Below are 18,422 nucleotides of genomic sequence, written 5' to 3'. Positions count from 1 at the left end.
TATGGTAGTGTGGGCGGGACTGGCGGAAAGATGGCGGCGGGAGGGAGCGCGGCCGAGCTCCCCAGTTCTGGAGCTCCTGGACCATGTGTGTGTCTGCTGGTTTTGGGAATGGCAGGATCCGGGAAGACCACCTTTGTACAGGTGACGTGAACAGCGTGGGCGTAGTAGGGTGCTTGAGAGGTTGTTTTCGGCGTGCGAAAGGCCAGGAGCAAGGGTAGGAAGGTCTTGTTTGGAAAGTTGCAGCGCCCAGGCTGCTAGCTTCTGGGGGCTTCTCATCAACTCACTTCCTAGACGTGCGAAGCCTCAGACCCTGCAAGTATTGCTGAAGGCTGTGCGCTATGCGTCCTTCCTGCGTGCTTTGAATAGTTCACCATGTTGTACTGCCTTTTTTTTTTTTTCATTGATTAAAATTGCCGGCTGCCCGAAGCCTGGGGCTTGTGAGTGATTCTAGAGTTGGGACAACGTGACACGCAGGTTTTCTGGGAAGAGTTGTCTCAAGATTATTTTTTGCGTGGAGATCTAGCTCGAGTGATGTGGACAAGTTTCCGGTTGTCACGTAGTTTACGTTTTAGTGAAGAAAGTCGGAGAAAACACATAGAAAGTTAGTTATATAAATGATCTAGAGTAGGAGAGACTCTGCTAGATGGTTGATGAAAGCAGAGCATTTAAACTGAGCTGAGTGTAGACAGAGTGGGTGGATATGTTAAATAGAAGGAAGTAGTGCTAAAATCTTCAGGCATGAAGGAATGGGAGTTCTCTCCGACCCCGACTATTTCTTTTCACCACTGCGACTCCCCATACTTCTGCAGAGGCTCACCGGGCACCTGCATAGCCAAAGCTCTCCCCCTTACGTGATCAACCTGGACCCAGCGGTACATGAAGTTCCCTTTCCCGCCAATATTGGTGAGTAGCACGCCCCAGAGTTTAGAAATGCTTCAGTGTGAATGGAAACGCTGTGTCTTTGCCAATCTTTAGTGCCTGACAGTTGTTTGCTTTGATGTTTTTTACTTGCCTACTTTGATTTCCTAGGGATTTGCTGGAGTGCCTAAACAGGCTTCATCCTTACTCCCATTTTCTCTCTTTATTGTCCCCTCGTTTCCTACATTGCTTTATGTTATTCCCATTCACACTTATTTCTCCTCTCAAAATTATATGGGAAAATGTGTGTGCGTGTTAGATGTTTGCCTTGTTTTAAAGAGAGGTTCCCAAGTGCTGGGATTACAGGATTACAGGCATGCATCATCACGCCTAGCTCAGTATCTGGATTCTTGATAGGATCCAGGCTTTCTTGTTTCCAGACCATTGCTGTGTGCTAATCCTTTCTTTTCTCATCACTTTTTGATTCTATTAAGCTTCTTGTACCTCTGGCATAGTAATACAAGGACGTTTTTGTTTTGTTTTGTTTTGTTTTTTGTTTTTAGAGGCAGGACCTCACTATATAGTCCAGGCTGGCCTTAAATTATGTATCCCAAACTTATTTCCAACTCTTGACAGTCCTCCTGCCTCAGCCTCCTGAGTGCTGGGATTATAAGCATGGGCTACCTTACCTGACAATAAAAAAAGCAGTTATTAAGCAGATATTATTTTGAGAAGAATTTGAGAAACTATTTTTCATGTTCTCACTTAAAGGATGGAATTTTTTTTAGGGGGGGATGACTGGAGATTAAACTCAGGACCTTGCACTTGGCAGGCAGGTGCTTATGCTACTGAGCTAAATCCCCAGCCCAAAGGATGGAATTTTAATAGTTGATGAGGGAAACCCTCATCATAGGTTTAGGTGGACAGATTTTTTTTTTTTTTTTTTTTAAATACTGGGATTGAACCCAGGGCCTTCATTCTGAGCTACATCGCCAACCCGTTTTTTAAAAAATATTTTATTTTGAGATAAGACCTTGCTAAGTTGCCCAGGCTGGCCTCCAACTTGTGATCCTCCTGTCTCAGCCTGTCAGAGTTCTGGGAGTACAGGTATACACTATCATGCCTGACTCAGACTTTTAAGAAGCCTCTCTGTCTTGGGTTTATCAAGAGGATAAAATTAGTACAAAGGGTGGGAATATAGTCAGTGGCACAGCGCCTGCCTCACAATCGTGAAGTTGTGAATTCAATCCCCAGTACCAAAAAAAATTAATACAAAATAAGTCTTTTACTCTTGGTTTTTCTTGTGTTTCTGTGCCTAGGGTACTGATGTTTAGGGTACCTTGCAGCTTTCACCTTGTTTAGAATGTGTGTACTGTAAGTTGAATATTTCCAGCCTAACCTGTTTCATGGGTTTCTAGGCAGTTGTCTTGTGTATGGAGGGAAACCAGTGAGGTTGATAGAAGAGTATTCTGGCAAGAGAGCCTAATAGACTAGTGTTAATTTTTTGCTGTCAGGGAAAGTGGTGATAGGACATCTTTCTCCCTTCTAGTCTTTCTCCTCATGGTCTTCCGTCTTTCTCTATCACAGTTCAATTAATTTTACTTAAATGTGTTTTATTTTTATGTTTGTTTGTTTTTGGTACTGGGAATCAAACTTAAGACCTTGCACTTGCCAGGCAGGCACTGTGTCACTGAGCTATATCCCTGGCCCTTAAATTGTTTTTAGCATATCAATATGAAGCCGGTGTGGTGGCACACACTTGGACTTGGGGGGGCTGAGGCAGAAGGATCCCCACACGTTCAAGGTCAACCTGGACTACATAGTGAGTTCAAGGCCAGCCTGAACTACATCATAAGACTCTGTCTTGAAAGAAAGAAGGAAGAAAGGTACCAATATAAAAAGGAATTATGATACCAAGAGTAGAAACTGGTTTTCTGAACTTGAGAGGCCTGTTGGTTTAGGATGTTAAAATTGGAGGATCTATGTGTCATGTGCTAGTCTTTTTTTTTTTTTTTTTCAGATATTCGTGACACTGTAAAGTATAAAGAAGTCATGAAACAGTATCCTTTATATTGTCTACTAAGGTGTTGAGTAGTTCCTTGCTGGTTCCTGTGTATTTTATAGCTTTGAGAATTTTTGCTTTCCCTGTTGAAACATAAAGCAAAAAAGGATTGATTGAAGTAAGTCTCTTAGGAAAATGTTAGATGAATGGAGGTAAGGTATTACAACGATCAGAAATATCATTTTACTTTGTGATTTCTGTTTTTCTTTTTCTTTTTGTTTTTTTGAGACAGGGTCTCATTACACAGTTCTGGCTGGCCTTGAGCTCACTTTGTAGCTCAGTCTGGTCTCAAACTCGCCAGTGATTCTCCTGCCTCAGCTTCCCAAGTGCTGGGATTGCAAGTATGCACCACCACACCTGGCTGTCTATTTTCTTACTATGTCCCGTGACCAAAGGCTGTAGTCATCAATTAATTAGGAAAAACAAGAAACTAGTTCACTGCTGCTTGGTCCCACAGTGTGGTATTGCTTTGAAGAACTGATATATTCTTTATTGCTGCCTCTTCAGACAGGGATTCTCAGCATATGAGTAGTTTGATTAATTAGTGCATTTCTATGTGACACGTATACTCTATGTAGGCAAATCTCATTATGAATTCTGATTAGCACATTGCTTGATTGATAATGATGAGAGCAAGGGGTGTTCTATAACTGATTGTAATGACTAAAATCAGTAGGGTGTCACTGCCTAATACATTCATAAATTATGTTTTGGTCAGTTTGCTTTTTTCTCATCTTGTCTAGCCATCCCTAAAGAGATAAGTGAATAGGGAAGATCTTGACAGTTAATGAATTTCTTTGAGGGTAAGGTTTTCTGATTGTCAAGGAATGGGTTGTGCTAATATCCATTAATGGAACACTAATTAATGCCATTAGATGACGAATAATGTAGGAGTGAACTTTATAATCTATCAAGTATAAATCCTCAACTGAGTGTCTAGATATGGACTTGGGCCCAATGGGGGCATAGTGACCTCACTCAATCTCTTTGCTACCAGATTTGATCAGGTACATCTGTGTTCATGTCTGTAGATGTGGCTGTGTAGACACCTGACTCTTCATGGATTGTCCTCATCGCGTTTGTAAAGAAGAGGAGCAAATATGAAGAGAAATAGATAGAAAAGAAGCAGGCATCTTGGTAGACTGTGGGAGACACTTTACTTACTATTTGCAACAGCTAGCAAAACAAAAAATATAAGGTTCTTTTTTCTCATATGGAGTTGTGATTTTATCTGGAGGAAGTGGTGGGGAGGCAGGCATGCAAGTGGGCTGGGTTGCAGGGACAGAAAGGGCTGTTTTTCCTTGTGATGAGTATTTGTCACTTTCTAGGTTTTCTCTGTCACCTGATTTCATAGTTTTTTTTTTCCTGCGATGCCACTCGGGTACTGTTCACATTGACCAAAGCCATGCATCATAGCAGTCATCACTAGTCCCTGCTATTCAGGAACCTGAAGAAAGGGAATCATTTGAGTCTTAAAAAAGAAAAAAAAGAAAAGAAAAGAAAAATTTCATCAAAGTGCCAAAAGGTTTGACTTCATGGTGACAAGTTAAGTTTTTTTTTTTTTTTTTTGTCTTTTTCATTTTTATCGGTACCGGGGATTGAACTCATGACCGCCTGCTTTGCAAGGCAGGTGCTTATGCCACTGAGCTAAATCCCCAGCCCCCGACAAGTTAAGTTTTGAGCTCCTCATATCCTTGCAGTGTTGACCAGGATGTCGCAGGGCCACGGAGGTGACTATTGTGCCTCTTTGGCTCAATGAGCTTTTTAGCCATTGTCCTTAGTTTGTGAACAGGGAGCGTCAGGTGGTGATGGTGCCTCTAAGGCAGGCCACCGTGGAGAGGACCCTGTGATGTTTTGGTGACGTTAGAGCCTGATATAACTGTTATCTTTTTTTCTAGGTGATGAAATTTATTGAGAAAGCTCAGAACACTTCCAAGTAAGTCATGTCAAATTGAACACCTGTTTATTACCCAGCAATTTAACAAATTTCAGGCCTTTGATAGGATTTCAGGTTCCGTTAGGACCACAGAGGATGTTGATTAGGATGAAATCTGTAGAAGTAAGAAGTGAATGGCAAGATCATTAAAATGTTACACAGCACAGAGCTGAATATAATATTTCCCACCTCTAATTATTTTGATTGCTAATTTACATGATTTCTTTAGAGGAATTGTTTTTGTTTTTGTTTTTGTTTTGGTCTTTTTCTTTTTTATCGGTACCAGGGATCGAACTTATGACTGCCTGCTTGCAAGGCAGGCGCTTATGCCACTGAGCTAAATTCCCAGCCCCTGTTTTTGTTTGTTGAAGTGTCTCACTGTATAGTTCAGGGTGGTCTTGAACTTACTGTGTAGCCCAGGCTGGCCTCAAACTCACAGTGATTATCCTGCCTCAGCCTCCTGACTGCTGGGATTACCGGCATGCACCACCACTCCCAGCTCTGGAGGAATTTGGAGATGTCCATATTCATGGATCTGCCAGCCTTCTTTTGGGAAACCACTTTTGTTGGCATTAAATCCTCTTGAATAACCTTACAACTTTTGTTTAGCTGAATGCAACTTATATGATTCAGAGAAAAGTACTTTTCAACTTGAAAAGTAACAAAATATAAAGTATTATTATCCATATGAAGCTATTATTAAGTTAAGAGGTTCAGTTTATTCTAAGAAAGAAAGCCAATTTTTTTAGAGACGTAGGTTCACTATAAAGAACTAAAATCATATACAGTACTTAAAGATAACATGGTCACTAATTTCTGTTACCAATGATATCTCATTTTCCATGACTAGCATTCTGTGTTTCTGTTTTCTTTCTTTCTTTCTTTCTTTTTTTTTTTTTGTCTTTTTGAGACAAGGTCTCACTGTGTGGTTCAGGCTGGCCCTAGGCGCACTTTGTAGCCCAGGCTGGTCTTGAACATGCAACGATCCTCCTGCCTCAGCCTCCTGAGTGCTGAGATTACAGGAGTGTGCCACCATGCCCAGCTGCATGTCTGTATATTTACACAAAGATCAGAGGAGATTTTTACAGGCAGATGTGTCATAGTGTTTTTACAGTCATGGGATTATAGTAGAGGTAGTTGTTTTTAAAGAAAATAGCAGCTTCGCTGCACTATAATTCACTCTTTAAAATGTATAATGCTATATTTTTGTGTATCCACTAGCTGGTGCATTCATCACACTGTCTAACGTCAGACTGGTTCCATTGTTCCCCCAAACCCTGTACTCATTACCAATCACTCCTTACTCTCCTTTCCCCCACCCCCAAGCATCTGCCCCATTTTTCATTCCAACAGCAACATGATTTTTTAAATTTTATTTTAAAGAAAAAACAACAAAATAATGAGAATGATATTGACAAAAACGAGACAATAGAAAATCCACAATAATTACTGCATTGCATACTGTTCTCCTCTCAATAGATGCCAGACTACCAGCTTTAGGACTGCAAAGTCAGTCAAACAATACAAGCATTAAATTCTTTCTTAATTTCAATTGCTGTCACCTCAGTCTGTGTTCTTCCAAATCAGCCGGTTGCTTATGAGGGTGAGGGGGGATGGAGGGAAGTGGGGTGAGGTGGGTGGATGTCTTTTCTCCCTGGCCAGCTAACACTTCTGGTGCACAGGAGGTTACCGTTGTTGTCTCCTGGTGGTTCTGGAACCCCAGATTTTTTTAGGGGAGCAGTGGGTGGGGGTGTCAGGGAATCAACCTGAGGACCTTGTACTTGCCGGGCATGCTGTGTGTCACTGAGCTATATTCCTGCAGCCCTTTAAAATTTTTTTTTATTTTCACTTTGAGACAAGGTCTTACTAAGTCACCTGGACTGGGCTCAAATTTATGATCCTCCTCTTCCAGCCTTTTACTATACTGGGATTATACTATGCCTGTGTCACCAGGCCCTACTGAAGTCATAGGTTTTATTTGTCTGTCTGTGTCTGTCTGTCCTTCTTTCCTTCCTTTCTTAAGCATGACTCCTTTTGTTTGTGATTATAGCTATGTTCGTAGTTGTATGGCTTTCATTTGTATATCTGTAATGGCTAATGATGTCCAGTGTCTTTTCATGTCCTTATTGGGCATTACTGTATTTTTGGAGAAATATTTCTTAATTTTTTTTTGCCATTTATTTTATTTATTTATTGATACTGGAGGTTGAATCCAGAGCATTTGGGTGTGCCAGGCAAGTGCTCTAGCATTGAGCTAGACCTAGGTTTTCCTCTTATTTTAAGGTAGGATCCTCCTAAGTTACCTGGATTGGCTTGGAAGTTGCCCTTCTCTTGACATCGGTGGTGAGATCAAGGCATGTGTCACCATGGCCAGCTGTTGGTTTATTTATGTTTGTGGTGCTGAGATCAAACTCAAAGGCTTATATGTACCAAGCACACACTTTTCCTCTGGTCTGCAACCCTAGGCTATTGTTGCCTGTGTTAAAAAAAAAGTTTACTGAAATACAATTTGTGTACTATCTAAATTCACCTGTTTAAAATGTACAATTCTTTTAGTACCTTCACAGAATTGTACAACTATCGCCATAATCAATCTTATCTGATTTACAAATTCATTCATTTTTTTGTTTTTTTTGAGACAGCTTCTCACTGTGTATTTCAGGCTGGCCTTGAACTCAGGCAGTCTCCTGCCTCAGCCTCCCACGTCCTGGGGCTACAGGCATGCACCACTATGGTTGTCAATTTTAGAACTTGACGAAGATGCCCTGGCGGTCCCCTGTCCCTCTAGGTCTCACTCTGTAGTCCCTTACTCTAGGCAGCCGGATGTTTTCCCAGGACCTTGCCTTTTGAGTATGTGTGTCTCTCAGGTGTAATGCTTTGTGCTTCTGTAAGTGTCACAGTTTGCTGGGAGCATTTGCAGCAGTTCACAGGTGCTGCCCTTGGTCCTTAGGGTGAGTACGGTCAGAGAACAACGTCTGGGAATGTGCTGTGCAGTTAAAGGGCCGTGGCAGGAAGTCCACTTGTCAGTGCAGACGTTAAGTGGCTGTTTTTACTTTTTTTAGAAGTGCAAATGGAACCCAGGGCATGCTAGGCAAGTGCTCTACCACTGCGCTACATCCCCAGCCCTTGACTTATTTTAAATTGTGTGGTCTGGCCTTCAAGCACTGATGTTCTTGCCTCGGCCTCTAGAGTTGCTGGAATCACGGGGGTGCCTGAGTGTGGCTGGCATTTTTACTGTTCTGAGTGACGAGATGCTCTTCTGCATCCCACAGCCCTGACACTTCTTTAATGTCTTCCTGCACGTAGGTACGTCTTGATTGACACTCCCGGACAGATCGAAGTGTTCACCTGGTCGGCTTCTGGGACAATCATCACTGAGGCCCTGGTGAGTGCTCTAGGTTTGTTCCTGATTGTAGCTGAGGGCTAGACCAGCCTAGTATCTGTTTAATTGCCTGGCACTGTCTGTCAGAGGGAACTGTAGAGGCTGGCACACGCTGAAATGCTTCTTCCCTGCTCAGGGAAGTAGAGGAGGAGTGTGGGGACAGGTCCTGAGCCCTCTGACCAAGGCTTCAATTTTTGTGTGGCTTTAGGCATCTTCATTTCCAACAGTGGTCATCTATGTGATGGACACATCGCGAAGTACTAACCCCGTGACCTTCATGTCCAATATGCTGTACGCCTGCAGGTAACCAATTATTGGTGGCCACAGTTCATCAAGGAGTGAGGCTCCTCCCCTCTTTCCCCCTTTTTCATTTTGAATCCTCACTGTGTGCCCTTGGATTTGTACTTACCACAAGTTGCTGCTCGGCTGCTGGGTGGTTGTGAGTTGGAGGAGGTCAGAGGAATGGAGATGTCTGTGCTGTTAGCATGCTCATCTGTCACCTTCTGGTCTTCCTCCCTGGCTTATTGTAGAAATAGCGGTCTAGTGGGCTGGGGATTTAGCTCAGCAGTGTAAGCTCCTGCCTTGCAAGCAGGCAGTCGTGAGTTTGATCCCCGGTACCGATAAAAAAGAAAAAGACACCAAAAAAAAAAAAAAAAAAGAAATAGTGGTCTAGAGCCAGATGTGGCAGCGACCACCTATGACCCTAGGACTCGGGAGGCTGAGGAAAGAAGATCGAAAGTTTAAACTCAGGGGTACATAGCAAGGCCCTGTCTCAAACAAACAAACTATCACCACTACCACCACCACCCCCAAAAAAGAAAATATCTATATGCCTGTGAACCTTACAGTGGTTGCTCCCAGCTGAATGAAATCCAAGTCTGGTCTGAATGGTGCTATTACATATTTGGCAGGTAGAGCGAAATGGTATCAAGAGGAACTACTAGGAATAAAAAGATTTACCTGGTGGGGAGAACCACCAGCGTCTCCTGAGATCCACGCCATGTTGGAACTTAGGGCACTGGGAAACCAAGCAAGCAGCCTGCCTCCCTGTTAAGCAATAGTGAGCCTACCTGTGCACGGGGTGAGAGTCAAACATCCCACTTCCCCTGTCCCCCTATAGCAAATGGGAACCAGAGATCTGAGCACCTCTTGGGAGGCTGACCCTATGCAATACAGCAAATAAGGAGGATTTCCTTCTACCATCTTTTTGAAGGCAAATATTTTTACTACTGTTTTGCTTTATTCTGATTAATGGTACTGTTCTATTCAATATTCTGTTTGGTAAGTTCTATAATGTTCTGTATTTCATTTTACTTTGATATACGTGATTGAAAGACCAACTATTGTGATGATAACAAGAAATACTGTGATACCTATTGCTGTTATCCTGGTAATCTGCTGTGAAGTTCTGTACCAGTTTTACTACACTGTCTCAGTTGCCTTTGTTCTGTCTTGTTCTGTTGTATTTTACTACCTTCAAAATAATACCCCCACCCCCCCAAAAAAAAGATTTACCTGTAATTGTGCAGTGCACAGCTGTGCCTGCAGGGAGGAGGCATGAGCCTCTCTGGGCTGTATCAGTGCATTAGGACTGGGGGAGGTAGGCCTGGTGACACAGGCCGGCAACCCCAGCACTGAGGGAGGCTAAGGGAGGAGGATCACAAGTTTGAGTCCTGTCTGGGCCTGGACTCCGTCTTAAACTAAAAAATAAAAAAGACTGGATGTAGCTCAGTAATAGTGTGCTCCTGACTTTAGTCCCTCCTCAAAGCTGAGAGAACTATATTTTGAGAATACACAAAAGCCACCACCAACATTTGTCTTGTGCTATCAGTAGGAATGTTGTTCCTTCTCTCTGGATATTACAAAGCCTGATCCAAATGGCAATCTCATGATATGATCTTATTGTTTCATTTTTGTGTTGTTTAAAAGACAGTCATTTGATTAGGTTGATTATGGTAATCATTCCACAGATCAGCGTATCCTGGGAGCTGGGAGTGTAGCAGTTGAGCTGTTGAGCACAGGATTAGCATAGACAGGTTATGGGAATGGTCTCTAGCACCCCAGAGAATGAATGAGTGAAGAAGAAAAGAAAGGAAGGAAGGAAGGATGGAAGAAAGAAAAGATCTGCATTGCACACCTTAAATAGATCCATTTTTGTCAATTATACCTCAGTAAACCCAGGAAAAATTTTAAAAGTTTGTCTGTAAAATAATTTTTTCTTTTCTGTACTGGGGATTGAACAGGGCTTTCACACTGAGCTACAATCCCAATATCCTGCCTCCCCACCCGCTCCCTCTTTTTTTTTTTAAACTTTGAGGCAGGATCTCACTAAACTGACCAGGCTGCGCTCAAACTTGTTTTTTTTTTCTTTTTCCTTTTTATCAGTACCGGGGATCGAACTCACAATTGCCTGCTTTCAAGGCAGGCGCTTATGCCGCTGAGCTAAACCCCCAGCCCCCGGGCTCAAACTTGTGATCCTCCAGCCTCAGCCTCCCAGAGTGCTGGGACTGTAGCTGTGTGCCCCGGTGTGTGAGTTCTAAAACAGTGTTATTCCCCAGCTTTCATGAGGTGTAATTGACAAATAAAAGTTGGATGTTTTTACTTTGCAATTTTTCTGTTTTTGTTTTTGAGACAGGGTCTCGCTGTGTAGTTTAGGCTGGCCTGGAACTCACAGCGACACTGCTGCTTCACCCTCCGAAGTGTGGACGTTTCGGGCAAGCTCCTACACCTGTAATAGATACAGAAATGCTTACATGGAACATAGGTATTCAGTAGATGTTCATTTCTTCCCCTGGAAAAAGGACAACTGTTTTTGTAAAGTCTAAAAACTAGGGCTGGTCACGGTGCACACCTGTAATCCCAGCACTTGGGAGGCTGGGGCAGGAAGATCACTGTGAGCTCAAAGCCAGCCTGAGCCACATAGTGAATTCAGGGCCAGCCTGATCTAACTAGTGAGACCCTGCCTCTAAAACACCAAAAAAAACCCAGAAACAAACGCTAGGATTAGAAGCAAATGCAAATGGATCACGTGAGAATGGTGGGGGTGTGACAGCGTGGCGTCTTCGTCTTGCTGTTGGCTTGGCATTTTCAGTCTTTTCCCTCTCAGGAACAGCAGCCTGCGAATGCCAGGTAAAAATGCGTGACTGTGCGTCTTAGTCCTTCTCTCTACGTTGTCCCAGCAGACTGACAGCAGGCAAGCAGAGGTTCCTGTGACTGCACTAACACAGTCTCCCTGTTTGATTTGCAGCATCCTGTACAAAACCAAACTGCCCTTCATTGTAGCCATGAACAAGGTCAGTGGATCCTTCTTGGCGTTTCAGCATAAGCTTTTTCAGCAGAACCTTTGGTTGCAGGAAGGCTTGGAGAGGTGGGAAGGGTTCTGTCAGGTGCTGGAGAACTAGTTTCATTGTGGTAAAGTCACGGGCACTTCTAGGAAACAGAATCCATTCAGTGGAATGGTCATTTAGCGCTGACCTTTCTCCCAAGTGTTTTAGGACAGATAGAGTGGCCCCTCCAGCCTAGCGTATTGGTAATTCCTGAGGAAGGGCTGTCAGGAGGGCAAGGAGCTCAAACGTGGTCCTAAAAAGAAGTGGCCATAAAAGAGAACAACAAAGCCCAGCTTTTAAATCTGTTGCTGAAGAGGAGGAGGACAGGGGAGACCAAAAGACGATGGAGACATAGATGCTAGGCTTTTGATATCGCCACTTAATTTTTAAAGTATCTTACATTTTAAAAAACCTCACCTCTAGCTGCTGATAGCTGCCTTTTCTCTGGTACAGACAGACATCATCGACCACAGCTTTGCAGTCGAATGGATGCAGGATTTTGAGGCTTTCCAAGATGCCTTGAATCAGGAAACCACTTACGTCAGTAACCTCACGCGGTCCATGAGCCTGGTGTTAGATGAGTTTTACAGCTCGCTGAGGGTAAAATTGGTCTTCTTCTCACACTGATAGTTTTTCAAGATCGCCTCCTAACCCCCAGGACTGACCTGAGCCTCATTTAGAAGCACGTTTGTTACCTTGTGAAAGTGACTTTTGAAGCATTGCTCACCCATGGACCAGCTTGTGGTCTGGGGAAGCAGCTCAGGGGTAAAGCCCTTGCCTCGTGTGCAGCCTTTGTTTGACCCCCAGCATAGAAAAACAAGACACACGGAAAAGACAGAGCTTTAGAAGATGAGTAAGATTCCCATACCTTAGCTGTTGTCTAATCCTAGCACTTTGGGAGGCTGAGGCAGGAGGATCACAAGTTTAAATCCTTTCTGAGCAACTTAGACCCTGTCTCAAAATAAGAAAAAAGTTGGGGGATATAGCTCAATGGTAGTGCACCCCTGGGTTCAACCCCCAGTCTCATACACACACAGATAAACCCTACTTTTTTGAATGTTTATGATCTAGTTTAGGGTAATTGCTGTGTAGACAGGATGAGATGCAGAGAATGTATTACCTGCCCAGTAAAATGTTGACAGAACAGAAAATGGTTTGGTTTGGGTTGGCTTTCTTTCTTTCTTCTTCTTTTTTTTTTTTTTTTTTTTTTTTTTGAGACGGGGTCTCACTGTATAGTTCAGGCTGGCCTTGAACTCACTATGGAGGCCAAGCTGGCCTCGAAGTCACAGCAGTCCTCCTGCGTCAGCCTCCCAAGTGCCAGGATGACAGGTGTACACCACCACGTCTGGCTGGTTTTTAAAGGAGTGGATCATAAGTCCTGCTACTCATTTAGCCCTGATTATTGCTGTCTTTTTTCAATTCTGTATGTTCTGTAGACTTACTTTCATGACTCTTGACTAGGTGTGCCGGTTTATTCTGTTTTAGCTTTACTTTTCTGCCAGAGACTTCTCAAAGTTTACACCATTTCCGTGACAATTTTATGATCTATACACAACACTGAAAAACGCTCCCTAGTTTCCGCAGTGGCACTGATGATGATTTTGGCAGGTGGTGGGTGTGTCCGCTGTCCTGGGCACCGGCTTCGATGGACTCATGCAGCAGGTGGCCAGTGCTGCAGAAGAGTACGAAAGGTGAGCTGAAGGAGCCTTCTCCTGATGGCACCCTTCGCAGCCCTGTCCTGAGGCACCAGCCAGGCCTTTAGGTTCTCACTGCGTCTGCTGTATGTCTGCTAAGTATGTAGGCACTGAACCTGGTCACACTTAGGAGTAGCAAATCTTCTTGGCTTTTTATTCTCCTGAGTCTGGGTCTCACTGTATAGGCCAGGCTAGCCTTAAACACACCATCCTGCCTCAGCCTCCCAAGTTCTAGGATTAAAGGCCTGTGCCATCTAGTTATTCCATTCCATTGACCTTTGTAAAACATAGAAGTATCAAGGGAGGTTGGGTGGCCCTCCAAGCCCTGTAAGCCCTGCATTCTGGGAGGCTGAGGCAGAAGGACCATAAGTTCAAGTCCAGCCTAGTCAACTTAGTAATTTCAGTGAGATCCTATCTCAAAAAATCAGGGCTGAAGATGCAGCTCAGTGTGAAGGCCCAGGTTTGCAAAAGAAAAGTATCAGATCGACACTGCTGCATGATGAGGAAGCAGGGATCATTGCGCTTTTTATGTGAAGAACCAGTTAGCAAATATTTTAGGCTTGTGGACAGCTATGGACTTCCGCTCTTGTGGGACAAAGGCATTCTCAGCTGGTTTAGAAAGGGAAGGGGCTGGCCATGTTCCCCGAGACATTATTCACAGAAAACAGCTGGCTTTGGCCCTGGGTTCATTCGTGTTACTTGGTAAAACGTTTGTGGTGGCCTTGCCTTAGTTCCTGACACACGGGAAGCGTATTTCATGATGAGCGGTTGTTCCGCCTGTTTTCGTAGTTCCCTGGATTCCACTGACCTAGAGGAGAGAGCCCTAGAGCTCCAGGATGCTGGGACCGCATGAGCGTGCTCTTTCAGCTTCCCAATTTGCTGGGTCCTGACAGCCACATCGTAGTTTTCAGACACAGCGTTTTCAGTCAGTTCAGCAGGCAGGGTATTTTGTTCTGGTTTTTTCCTTCTACCAGAATAGCCTCAGAATAGACTCCAGTCTGCAGCCATTTGTGGTTGTTGCTCAAGTTTTCCTTCATTCATTGGCCTTCCTGAGCGACGTGGTCCTGACCTCTGCTGTTCCTCTCAAATGAATACGGGGCGTGGCCGTCAGGGTGTCACCGGGGCTAACCCGTGCAGCCCAGAGACAGTTTGCCTGCTTTCCACATTTTCCGAGTAGGGGCGAGCGCCTTGGGTTTGAACTCCATAGGGATGAACTCCCTCGGCAAGTAAGACTTGTTACGTCAGTTACTCGATGAAGTCAGATCTGTTATTGCTGTCAGTCTCAAGGAAACAGAAATGACGGGGCAGGAGTGCACAGTTTGGATTACTAAGCAAGACAGTTAAAGAGTGTTTGCTTTTCCAGGGAGTATCGTCCTGAATACGAACGCCTGAAGAAATCACTGGTAAGAAACAGGACTGTGTTGCTGGGAGTTACTAAAAACCTAAATCTGTGTACTCTGGGACAGTCCCAGGTATTGGGGAAGTCGGTTGCATTCCAGCTCAGGAATTTGAAGTCAGTGTGGGCAGCACAGCTAGACAACTTATCTTTTTGAGACAAGTTTTCACTCTGTTCAGGCTGGCCTTGAACTTGCAGCGATGCTCTTGCCTCAGCCTTCTGACTGCCGGGATTACAGGTGTGGGCTACCATGCCTGGCGACAGTTTGTCTTTTGAAGCAATACAGAGCTGGACATAGTGGTGTTCATTGTAATTCCATCACTCGGCAGGATCACTATGAGTTCAAGGCCAGCCTGAACTGCATAGATACTGTCTCAGAAAACCAAAACCAAGCCAATTAGAAAAGCAAACACAAAACAAGCGTCTTGAGCTCCTAACAATGTGGTTAATTTTTATTTTGATACCCTGCAGTAGGCCCATGCCATTATATGTGGCCTCAAATACTTGTTAATTTAAATCTGGAAATTGGTCTGTGTGTTCCTTATGCAGAGTGATCCCTTCCGTGTTTTTCCTGCTTGCCTTTGAATTAGCAGAAGTCAGATTTTCTCTTATTGTGTATACAAAACCCTTCTCCCCTGCTCTAAGATCAGTTTAAAGGTTAGTTGTAGAATTTTAAGAATATAGAGGTGGCTCACAAGTGTTGTCCCAAATGGTCAGTGTCCTGCCCTCGGATCTGCTTTGGTCCTCTGACTCTCAGCCTCTCTCTCTCGATGTCTCTGAGGGTTCTAGGGTTTAGTTTTCTATTTCTCAGTCTTGTAATGGGGTGAAGTTCTGCTCTCCGCCAGGCCCACGCTATGTAGTATTTCTGTCCTCTGTCCGCGCTCCTTCATGAGCTTCCAATGTTTGCATGATTCTTCCTCTTCACTTTGAAGTGTCATCTAGTCCAGGTCCTTTTTCGTTTTATTTTTCAGTGCTAAGGATTTAGCCCAGGGCTTTGCACAGGTAGACACACAGTCGACCACCCCCGGGGCCGCCTTTGTTAATCCGATGACCTTTCCCCTCCATGCAGGCCAGCGCGCAGAGCGAACAGCAGAAGGAGCAGCTGGAGCGCCTCCGGAAGGACATGGGCTCGGTGGCCTTGGAGGCGGGGACCGCCAGAGGTATTGGGCAGGCTTCTGGTGGCCCAGCTAGCAAGGGAGCGGGCTTTTCTTGAACAGATATACTTGTTTTTGTTTTTTTTTTTAATTAGTGCCTATTTATTTTACAAAATACTGGGTCTCTGTATTTTTTCTGTTCATGAATATAACATTTTATCACATCTGTCCCCCTGTATCTTCTCTCACGCTCCCTCCTCCCCGTACTCCTCCCTCTGGCCTGGTGAGAGGCACCCTTCTCCTTTCATGCCATTTTTTTTCCCTTCTAGACTCTACATATGAGAGAGAACACTTTGCTTAACATGATGGTCTCCAGTTCCATTTATTTTTCTGCAAATAACATAGTTTTGTTCTTTATGGCCAAATAGCCCTCTGTTGCCAACGTTTTTTTTTTTTTTGTCTTTTTCATTTTTATTGATACCAGGGATCGAACTCATGACCGCCTGCTTGCAAGGCAGGTGCTTATTGCTGAGCTAAATCCCCAGCCCCTTTTTTGCCTTTTTTTTTTTTGCCACGTTTTCTTTATCTGGTTGTTTATGGATAGGGACCCAGGTTGTTTCCGTGTCTCGGCTTTTGTGAATTGTGTCACGGTAAGTGTGGGTGCCCAGGGACAATAAATCCTTGACTTACATTCGAGTTGTAAACTTTCACAGATACAAACAGACCTCGCACTTGTTTTTTTAATGCTTTACATTGTATACTTGTGCCAGAGGTGTGTAAGACACATTTTGTGAGACTCAGGAATGAATGTGACCTACAAACATTCTCCCGGAATGGACGTCATTTTTACCTGTAGCCTGTATTATGATTTCTCCGGGTGTACCCTAAGTGTTATGACTGGGTCCGTGGGTTCTAGTTTTAGTTTCTTGGGGAACCTCCCTACTGATTGGGTTCCCACCAGAGTGTAGAAGGGTTCCTCTTCACCCCCATCCTTGTCAACATTTTTTGGCTTTTGCATTTATTTATTTGCTCGCTTTCCTTTTTTGAGACAGTTTCTTACCACATAGTCCAGGCTGGCCTCGGGTCTACTGTGTGGTCCAAGCTGGCCTGGAATTCAGGGTTCTTCTGCCTCAGCCTCTGAGAAAGCCGGGATCCTAGGACTGAGGCACTTCGCCCAACTGTTCTTTTCTGTTTTTGATGCCACCATTCTGACTGGGTGTGATGGCGTCCCTGATTGCTTTGATGTGCTTCCCTAGTGACTATGGAATGTTGCGCATGTTTTCTTACACTTCGGGGCCATTTATCCTCCTCCCTCCTCACCTCCTCCTCCTCCTCATTCGTCTTCCTTTTCATCTTCCTCCTGTTCTTCCATTTCTTTCTCTTTCTTCCTCTTTTCATCTCTTTCTTCTTCTTTCCTTTCTTTCCCCTTCCCTTCCTCTTTCTCCCTTCTTTTTCCTAGGGATTGAGCCCAGGGCTTTTGCACTGAGCTACGTCCCCAGCCCTTTTTTATTTTGAGGCAGGGCCTCATAGTCACTAATTTGTACAGGCTGGGCTTAAACCTGTGTTCCTCCTGCCTCAGGAGTTTTGTGATTACTGGTGTGTGCCACCACACCCAGGCTGTAGCACTTCTTTTGAGAAGTATCTGTTTAGGTCATTTGCCAGTTTATTGATAGAGCTATCTGATTTTTTTTTTTTTTTTTTGCCTTTAAATTTTTTTTTTAAGCGTAGAAGATATTTATTGAGAGAAAAAAAGCTTCTGCCTTAGAGGGACAGAAGGGGGTCCCAAGTGGGTGGCCAAGGGAACCCACTTCTCAAGCAAGTTTTATAGAGTAAAATGATGAGGTGAAGCAGGTATTAAGGTGGGACAAACTTTAGTTAACTAATAAGATAACAAGGACAGTCGCTTAGCTAATATTGATACAATGGAAAATCACAAGGTGAGTATAAGGTAGGACAAAATTATGGCCAACCAGTAAGATGATGAGTCTAGTTTCCATGGGTCACTGGGGGACAATCTCAAGAATAACTGGATAATTCCTGGTTGAACAAAGAGTGAAGCATTTACCTCCTGCCATCATCCCTTCAGGGCCACAGCTCCCTTGAGTTTTGTGCCCCTTTATGTCACTGCCTTTGGTCCTTATTCCCCAGCTGAGTTCCTGAAAGCCTCCTAGGTTCCTGAAGAGAGAGTGGCTGTGTTCTCCAGTGGTTTTAGGTTTTCAAAGCAACTGTTTCCTAGAAGGCAAATCCCCTGCCTGCAATTACTTGATCAGACTTTTTTCTGATTAGTCTCGCTAGGGCAGTGATGGCGAACCATGGCACCTGTGTCACAGCCAGACGTTTGTTATCACTGAAAACTCTTAAAAACTTTGCCCTATCGGCCCGAGGGAATTTTACCTCTATTAGTATATCTCACTTCCCATTTTCTGCCCTTTTTCTTTCTGGTCTGAGACTGGGTTTCACTGTGTAGTTCAGGCTGGCCTCGAACTCACTGTGGTCCCCTACCTCTGCCTTCTGCGTGCTGGGATCACAGGAGTGATGCCCGGCTTCTACTCCCTTTCTTGAAAAATGCTTTGGCTCTTCTCATTGTACCCTATGCTTTCTTCAGAACTTCTCTGAACTTGGCGTCCACCAGGGAGCTTCCTAGGGCTCTGTTCTTTCACCCCAAGCCACCAGC

At 44.2% G+C, this 18,422-nt stretch overlaps 1 protein-coding gene across 2 annotated transcripts in view; it reads left to right on the top strand.

Moving 5' to 3' along the window:
• The first annotated feature begins 7 nt into the window (after positions 1-7).
• Gpn1 (GPN-loop GTPase 1) overlaps positions 8-18,422 on the top strand; it is a 21,188-nt gene continuing 2,773 nt past the window's right edge. Inside the window, exons 1-12 of one of the 2 annotated variants that reach the window (XM_003472877.4) lie at positions 10-141; positions 810-903; positions 2,879-2,918; positions 3,861-3,927; positions 4,819-4,856; positions 8,163-8,241; positions 8,447-8,541; positions 11,486-11,531; positions 12,018-12,164; positions 13,173-13,255; positions 14,622-14,661; positions 15,724-15,814. In XM_003472877.4, coding sequence (XP_003472925.2) covers positions 31-141; positions 810-903; positions 2,879-2,918; positions 3,861-3,927; positions 4,819-4,856; positions 8,163-8,241; positions 8,447-8,541; positions 11,486-11,531; positions 12,018-12,164; positions 13,173-13,255; positions 14,622-14,661; positions 15,724-15,814 — 931 coding nt within the window. In that variant the 5' untranslated portion in view covers positions 10-30. Of the gene's footprint in view, positions 142-809; positions 904-2,878; positions 2,919-3,860; positions 3,928-4,818; positions 4,857-8,162; positions 8,242-8,446; positions 8,542-11,485; positions 11,532-12,017; positions 12,165-13,172; positions 13,256-14,621; positions 14,662-15,723; positions 15,815-18,422 lie in introns of both variants that reach the window. The other variant, XM_023566332.2, reaches the window with a different exon arrangement.

Source organism: Cavia porcellus, unplaced genomic scaffold (genome assembly GCF_034190915.1).
Source record: "Cavia porcellus strain 051 isolate PalLab524CR breed Dunkin Hartley unplaced genomic scaffold, mCavPor4.1 scaffold_1, whole genome shotgun sequence".
Lineage (NCBI taxonomy): Eukaryota > Metazoa > Chordata > Mammalia > Rodentia > Caviidae > Cavia > Cavia porcellus.
This window is presented reverse-complemented; position numbering and strand designations above follow the sequence as displayed.